At 53.4% G+C, this 8,731-nt stretch overlaps 1 protein-coding gene across 1 annotated transcript; it reads right to left on the reverse strand.

Moving 5' to 3' along the window:
• Positions 1 to 6,208: 6,208 nt before the first annotated feature.
• On the reverse strand, positions 6,209 to 8,725 carry LOC122541256 (phostensin-like). The gene has a single exon (XM_043677874.1). The coding sequence runs from the start codon at positions 8,207 to 8,209 to the stop codon at positions 6,209 to 6,211; it is 2,001 nt and encodes a 666-aa protein (XP_043533809.1). The 5' UTR covers positions 8,210 to 8,725.
• Positions 8,726 to 8,731: the final 6 nt, after the last annotated feature.

An 8,731-nucleotide genomic window follows, 5' to 3' on the forward strand; every position in this document is an offset into this window, starting at 1 on the left:
AATCAGTCCTTGCCTTTCCAAATACATGTACATCCTGTCCCTCAGGATTCCCTCCAACAGCGTGCCCACCACTGAGGTCAGGCTCACCGGTCTATATTTCCCTGGCTTGTCTTTACCGTCCTTCTTAAACAGTGGCACCACGTTTGCCAACCTCCAGTCTTCCGGCACCTCACCTGTGACTATCAATGATACAAATATCTCAGCAAGAGGCCCAGCAATCACTTCTCTAGCTTCCCACAGAGTTCTCGGGTACACCTGATCAGGTCCTGGGGACTTATCCGCCTCTAACCGTTTCAGGACAGCCAGCACTTTCTCCTCTGTAATCTGGACATCTTGCAAGATGTTTAGCGTAAACATGATGAGAAAAAGGCCAGATTCTGTGCTGCACGAGTCTATTCCAGTCTGCAACAGCAACCCCCAATCACTCTTAAAATTCCCCTTTGCTTGGAAAACAGCCACAGCGTGCCCGGTCAACTCACAAGCTTCCAAAGGAAATCCCCTTCCTCCAGTCACTTCCTGGTTTCCTCTCTGGGGACCCGGGGCTATTTGGAGCACTGTCATCCTTCCGAATTGGGATTGCAATCCCGAAGGAGGGATTTGGGCTGAGGCCGGGGGGTTGTCACTGGCAGGAAGAGTGATCGCAGGAGGTGGAGCATGCAAGGGACACTTTGCTCGACAAGGAGGGGGCGTTTGTTACTGCACTGAGCTCCAACTAACCACTCACATCAAACACTCACGGCAGGTTGCGGGTTGGAGGCCTTGGTTGGGAGGGGGGGTGGGGAGGAAGTTTGTCTGTGTCTGTGAGACCGAGCTCCTAGCTGCAATGTTGTAGGCTTTGACACGCTCTCTAAGTTGAGGGATACAGTAACCTTGAGGCATTGGGAGCAGAATCACTGTCCAATTAATTCTCCACTCGGGCTGTTTTACAAACCAAGCCACCTCACTGACTGTGTTGTATGAGATGAAGTGCTTCGGACCGCGAGGTTCTGCCATATTTGAACTGTTACTTCCTGCCTCTTTAACAAATGTTTTATAGAATCCCTACAGTGTGGAAACAGGCCCTTCGGCCCAACAAGTCCAATCCAACCCTCCGAAGAATAACCCATCCAGACCCATTCTCCTACCCTATTACTCTACATTCCCCCCCCTGACTCATGCATGTAGCCTGCATATCCCTGGACACTATAGTCAACTTAACGTGACCAACTCACCCAACCTGCACATCTTTGGACTTTGGGAGGAAACCGGAGCACCCGGAGGAAACCCACACAGACACGGAGAGAATGTGCAATCTCCACACAGGCAGTTGCCCGAGGCTGGCGCCGTGAGGATGCAGTAAAACGATGAAAGAAACGATGCCGTTTCAAGGAAGGCCGGGGGTTTGTCCCGGCTGACGTTCAGGAACCCTTTTAAACGGGTTCAGTTTTGGCACCGCTTTCTGGGACGGGCGTGGGCTGGCGCCGTGAGAGGCGCTACAGAAATGCAAACGCTCTCCCACTCTCACTCTGTTTCATTTCCTTTGGCGAGAGGGCAAGATGACACTCGTTTTAGCACAAACACTGCTGTGTAAACTGCCTGAGGAATCCCAATCACCTGATGATTGTGTGGAAGGGAGGGTGAAGGGGTCAATAGGTAGTCACAGAGAGAGAGAGAGAGAGAGAGAGAGAGAAATTCAGCCTCTCTATTCTGCTGCTCTATTCCACCGATAAATAACTGATAACTCTGTTTACCTACTTGAACAGAAATGATAACGCTGTTTATCTCAGCTAATCTTCTGATTTGTTTGCATAAATCAAAATTTATTGATCCACGCCAACTGATGATCAGCAACCGCAGATTTGTTTTTGGGGGGGGTGTGGAGGGAGGGAAGAGAGAGTTTCATATTTCCACACTGCCCTGGGTGTGAAAAATACCAACCTGATTTTGATTTAGAGATGCCGGGGTTGGACTGGGGTGTACAAAGTTAAAAATCACACAGCGCCTGATGAAGGAGCGACGCTCCGAAAGCTAGTGTGCTTCCAATTAAACCTGTTGGACTATAACCTGGTGTCGTGTGCTTTGTAACTTTGTACAACCAGATTTCGCTGAGGAACTATTCCCAACCCCTTGCCTTTAGTTCTCTCCCCACTCCCGCTGCTGGTGGAAACACGTTCCCGCTGCCTGACTTTATTCACTTCCATCAGGTCGGTGTCAGGCCCAAGTTTTTACAACCTGTCTTTATGACTTGGTCCTCTGTGCGTTCATTGTGACCTGACCTAACGTTGCTGAGAAGACTTTATATCCCTGCTCATGTCACTCCCCGGACCCAACTGCCGCATCACCTATAATTCCAGGATGTAACCATCCCCAATCTTGCAGCAATTGGTGCAAAATCCTCAAGTGTGCCTCAGCATTTGGTTCTGGTCTCTCCCCCCGTCCATTGTTCCAATTTTCCACAGTCATCGAATCATAAGAAACCCAACAGTGTGGAAGCAGGGCATTTAGCCCATCGAGTCCATACCGACCCTCTGAAGAGAATCCCACCATCTCTGTAACCCTGCATTTTCCCACCTTGCCTGCACATCCCTGGCCAATCCACCCGAGCCTGGACCTCGTTGGACTGCAGGAGGAAACCCCCGCAGACGCGAGGAGAATGTGCAAGCTCCACACTGACCCTCCAAAGACCCGAGGGTGGACTCGTACCTGGGTCCCCGGCAGCGTGAGGCAGCAATGCTAACCATGGAGCCAACGTGCCGCCCCCAAATCTGCCAGCACTTCTCTTCCCATCATCCCCACTAAATCCGTCACGGCTCATTCAGCAGCTGGTTCCCTGCTCTCTGGAGCACCGCAAGGTCTCTACCAAGCCACATGCCATCCTAACCATAAAACACAGGAGCAGAATTCAGTCCCCCAAGTCCACCGATACATTTCTCAACCCCATTCTCCTTCCCTGTAACCCTTTATCTCCTGACTAATGAAGAACCTACCTCTCTGTCTTAAATACATTCAAGACTTGGCCTCTATAGCCTTCTGCCATATTGAGTTCCACAGATTCACCACCCTCTGGCTGAAGAAATTCCTCCTCATCTCTGTCGAAGGGTTAACACTTCAGTCTGAGCCTGGGCCTTTCAATCCTGGTCTCTTACTGGTCCCCCTATCTTACTATCCACATCGACTCTATCCAGGCCTTTCAGTATTCCCCGACTTCCTTTCAAATTCCATTGAGTACGGTAACATTCCTCAAGTGACAAGGCCTTCATGCCTGGGATCATTCTTGTAAACGTCCTTGGACCCCCCTCCAATGTCAGTATATTCTCCTTTAGAACGGGGGGGTCCAAAACCGCTCACAATACTCCAAATGTGGTCTGACCAGCACCTTATACAGTCTCAGCAGTACACCTCGGCTTTTGTATTGTAACCCTCTTGAAACGAATGCCAACATCTCCTTTGCCATCCTAACTTCTTGTTGAACCTGCAAGTTATCCCTACAAGAGTCCTGAGCTAGGACTTCCAAATTCCATTGTGTTTCAGATTTCCAAAACTTTTCCTGTTTAGAAAATAGCCCAAGCCTCTCTTTTTATAAAAAAAAAAGAATCCTTAACAGTGTGGAAAAAAGCCATTCAGCCTATTGAGTCCACAACCCTCTGAAGAGCACCCCACCCAGACCCACCCTATCTCTGTACTGCCCATGGCTAACCCACCTAGTCTGCACATCCCTGGACACTATGGGGCAATTTAGCATGGGCCAATCCACCCTAACCTGCACATCTTTGGACTGTGGGAGGAAACTGAAGCATCCAAAGGAAACCCACGCAGAGACGTGTGAAGAACGTGCAAACTCCACACAGAACAGTCGCCCCGAGGCTGGAATCAAACCCAGGTCCTTGGTGCTGTGAGGTAGCAATGCCAGCCACTGAGCCACTGTGTCACCCCTAGTCTTCCTACCAAACAGCAAAACCTCACCCTTTCCCCAATCTGCCACTTTTTTGTCCAATCTCCCAACCAGTCTGCAGCCTCCCCACTTCATCAACACTACTGGACACAGACCACCATATCGCTGAACATTCACTTGTCACTGGGTGACAAACTCAGAATCCCCTCCCTAACAGCGCTGCGGGTCTCCCTGCACCTCACAAAGACTGCAGCAGATCAAGAAAGGCTCACCACTACCTTGTCCAGGGACACTTGGGGACGGGCACTAAATGCTGTCCAAGCCAGCGACAGCCAAATGCCACGTGGGAATTAAACCTTGTCCTCTAACTACTTCCCTCTGGTAAAGTGTTCAAAGTGATTTCAAGGATGTGGCCAGGTTTGGAAGGTTTGAGCTATAGGGTGAGGCTGGATAAGTTTGGGCTGTTTTCCCTGGAGTGTTGGAAACTGAAGAGTGACTTTGTAGAGGTTTATAAAATCATGAGGGGCATGAATAGGGTGAATAGTCAAGGCCCTGGGGTAGGACAGTTCAAAACTGGAGGGTGTAGGTTTAAGGTGAGATTTGAAAGGGCTTCAGGGGCACTATTTTCACACAGAGGGTGGTGCGTGTATGGAACAAGCTACCGTGGGAAATGGTGGAGGCTGGTACAATGACAGCATTTAAAAGGCATCTGAATGGGGACGTGAATAGGAAGGGTTGAGAGAGATATGGGCCAATTGCTGGCAAGTGGGACTAGATTAGTTTAGGATATCCGGTCGACATGGATGAGTTGAACCGAAGGGTCTGTTTTTATGCTGTACGTCTCCATGATTCTAAACGGGACTAGATTTATTTAGGATATCTGGTCAGCATGGATCGAAGGGTTTGTTTCCATGCTGTACATCTCCCTGGCTCTAAGTGCAACTGTCCGACCCAACCGCCAAACCTTCACCCAGGTCCTATGTTTCTGTTTCCCTTCACATACCTCACTAAAGAAAATCTATAAGCACAGATTACTATTGATTGTGGTGAGGACAATTCATTGCAGGGTCTGTACGATATGATGTCGGCCAACATTAGTCATTTACAGACTGGAGTGCAAACACAGATCATTGCACTCCCTAGTCAAGTCTGTAGACAACGTCATAAACAATAATGCGTCGTGCACACAGGGTTACAGGAATTGTGGTCTGATTGCAAGAAACATGCCACGAAAGTAGCTAGTTCTTTCTATTTCCTCCCCCCTCACAGCGGAGAGTGTTATTTTGGGTTTACTGCACTGATGAGTTGCAAACGCACAAAAAAAGCAGTGTCCCACCGTGAATCTTTAAGTGAAGTGGATGGATCTATAACATATGGAAGTATGCCAAAGAATTCAGCAGTGCATAACTATCTGATTACAACAGACACATGAACAAGCCCAGCGGCAGAGACTAGCCAGCTGTTCACAGGGGAATGAGGGCTGAGAATGGTAGAACCACATTCATTTCATTCGCTGAGAGATGGAGTGGCCAAGAAGGTGGGGGAAGAGATAGAAGAGAAAATCAGCAGAGAGGAAATGTTGGAAGGCGTCAGATTGAGCTAAAGAGAAACCGCACAAACTTGCATCGACGTAGCAACTTTCACATCCTCAGAGAATCCAGAAGCAAATCATAGCCAATCATCATAATCCCTTTTGAAGTACACTTACTGATCACAGTCACGACAGTCAGTTTGTACTAAGATAATCCCCACAAAGGGAGGGCAGGAAGTGAATTGAGTTAGAGATAGGCAGGAGGAGAGGGGAAGAGGGGGGAAAAGAAGAAGGGAAAGATAGCAAGATACGAGAGAGTGGTGCACAGAGATACAAATGCACACACGTGTATTCACTCTACACATTCACACACACAAATTCACTCTTACATACACAAACATTCACAGACACACACATTTTTTCTTACACATTCACATAAATACACATGTTCACAGTTACACACACATTCACTCACTCACACGGAACACAATTATATTGATTCTTACACATACACTCACACATTCACTCACGCACACACACACACACAAGGACATAAATACATTCACTCTTACTCACACACATATAGACACACACACACAGGTACACAAGCAAATTCACTGTCCCACAAACACATTCACTTGTATGCACACACACCAACACAGGAGAAACAGAGGAAGGAGAAAGGGAGAGAAAGACAATTTTACAACCAATGGAATGGTGATGATGGGGAATGGTTCTCTCTGCACTGGCAGATTGAGCTAGTGGGGTCTTTACAGCTTCAACTCTTGATGATCGCCCCCCTCACACTAACCCCACCTCGCCCACCTCCAGCGCCCACCTTCCAGGTGTGCCCCATTGCCCGATTCGCTGGGCATGCCTCTTACCTTCCCCCGACTGACGCCAGACTTGACCAGGCACGACCTCTGCAGGGTCAGGTAGCCACCGATCACCTGGATTTCCTCTGCCGTCGGATACCGTTTCTTTGCCGGGGTAGCTGGCGAGACTGCGGGCGGTGTCCCCGAGGTGCCATTCTCTGTCGTCGTGGCGTTGCCAGAGGGCGGGGTTTTGCTGGTCGCCATCTTGCGGGGGTTGATGGTGATGGTCCTGCCCGACTTGCGCTGGGGGGCAGGGGAGAAGATGGGTCGCAGCCTCCCCTCGCCATCCTCCATCACCGCCCCGGGGGCCTGCCTGGAGGGCGTGGGTGACCAGGTACCCTTCAGGCCCTGCCCTCCATCAGTGGTGCCCTCCGTATCGCGGGCACCCCCTCTCCCTCCCCTTCCGCGGCTGGCTCGAACGGTGAAGGCCGGAAGCCTCACTTCCCGGGGGCCGGCAGTGGGAGGCTGAGGCCCGCTCATGTCGCTGCTGGGCTCCCCCCGAGTGGCGTCTGGCTCCGGCCCAGGATCGGGGACGGGGGGCCTCTCCGGGCCTGGCATAGGCTGCCCGCCTGAGGGCCCAGACTCCCCGGTGTGTCTCCGGTCTGTCGCCGCAGCAGAAGTGACGGCAGGAAGGCAGGAAGCAGCAGCAGCAGGGGCCTGCTCTGCACAGGAAGAGGAAGCCGCACTGACGGGCTGCTGCGGCCTGGGAGAGCTGAAAGAGCTGACGTTGTCAGGGGAGGTGGGGGAGGAGAGGAGGAGTGGAGCGGAGGCCTCCACCTGAGGCTGCTGCGGCTGCTCGGGGGGCACGGCCTCACCGTCGGCCAGAGCCTGGGCCTCCCCAGGTTCGGCCTTGATGTCCACCGCTGGGCCGGAGCCTGAATCTGGATCCGGCCTTCTGCTGCCCCCAGAAACAGGCCCAGGTTGCCCCCCTTCTCCTCCTCCGCCCTCCCCAACTAGCCCCCGGGACCCCAGCCTAGTGACTTGGGCCTCCTCGCTGATGGGGTAGGCCCGGCCCGGGGTCTCTGTTGCCGAACGGGCCTCAAAGTGGCTGCGGAAAGCGGAAACCGTGCGTGGAGGGGACGGGGGCGAGCGGGACTGGGGCCTGCGCCCCCGACCTGGGGCGTGAGCGCACCCTGGTGGGACGGAGGAAGACGCGGCCCCGGAGCGGCCCCGGCGTTCCAGGATGTTCTCCGTGCTGCGGGAGCGGGAGGGCCTTGCCGGGGCCTCCTCCCCTTCCCCCCTCTCCGCCACCCGGGGGCGCCCCCGCTGGCCGAATCTGCTCAGCAGCCGGGTAACCCTTCCCTGGCCTGGACCCTCCGCTCCCACCTCCACCCGGCACCTCCCAAAGGAGTTCAGATCCTCCGCGCTCCTGCTCAAAGGGGACCGGAGGTCAGGCTGATACGCCCCATGCTGACCGGCATCACCGTTCACACTCGGCGGCTTCCCCTTGGTGCCCGCGAGCCCGGGCCCAGACTCAATGATGGTCATGTCATCTCCCAGTATGGCAGTCACCCCGGGGGCGTAGCTGGACAGCTCAGTCCCCGGGACTCCCAGAGGGGCCTGCTCCAGCTCCAAACCGCTCTTCCTCTGCTTCTCCCGCTGGATGAAGTGGTTCTGACACAGGGGCCCAATGTTCTCCCACACCACCACGCCGTCTGTCGCTACGGCGACGCAGGCCTCAGGCTCCGTCCCGTCTGTCCCGGTCTTGGCCGTGCAGCCTGTCAGGCTAGGCCCAGCCTGTCCCTCGGCTGGGATTTCCGACGGCGAGGACCCAGGCCACAGCCTGGCCCGTCTCCTCTCGATGATCTCCCTCTTCCAGGCCGGAATTCTGGCCAGTCTCTCCTGCTCTTCCTTCTCCCTGCGCCTCCCCTCTTCCTCATCCCTTCGCTTCCTCTCCAGCAGCTGAACCTTCCACTGAGGCGGGGACGTCATTGCGGACTTTCAGTACCCTCCACTCCCCCAGTGGACCGTCAAGGGGACAAACTCACCACCGCCCAGCCCTGGCACCTTAAACCCCTGCTACACCTACCAGCTTCACCCCCAGGTCAACCTGTCTCACGGGGAAATCGATGGGGCCTCAAAGGTGGTGACTTACAGGCATCACCATGCAGGACAGAACCAGACCTGGGTCTCTGGCCAAACACCGAATCTTTCACCCAGGCACATTATGGACACTCGAACCCTCACACTCAATACCCGACACTGGGACCCTCACAAATCGACACTCACTCACTCTCGGACCCTCACTCTCACTCTCAGACACTCACACCCTCACTAGTTGAACCTCACTCACTCTCGGACACTCATTTCCCTGGACTCACCCACCGATTCCCATCGTCAGGTATACACACACACGCTTCATGAAATAGCTCAGGTTCCCATCTGTGCTGAGATAAACCTCTCTGGGTGGGGGGGAAATCCTCCTGTCTGTCCTGGGATAAATCTCTCTGGGTG

The sequence above is a fragment of the Chiloscyllium plagiosum genome, chromosome 37, assembly GCF_004010195.1.
Source record: "Chiloscyllium plagiosum isolate BGI_BamShark_2017 chromosome 37, ASM401019v2, whole genome shotgun sequence".
NCBI lineage: Eukaryota > Metazoa > Chordata > Chondrichthyes > Orectolobiformes > Hemiscylliidae > Chiloscyllium > Chiloscyllium plagiosum.

Bases quoted from the DNA above. Each gene is read 5' to 3' on its own strand.
- LOC122541256 (XM_043677874.1), bottom strand. From the start codon at position 8,209: ATGACGTCCCCGCCTCAGTGGAAGGTTCAGCTGCTGGAGAGGAAGCGA.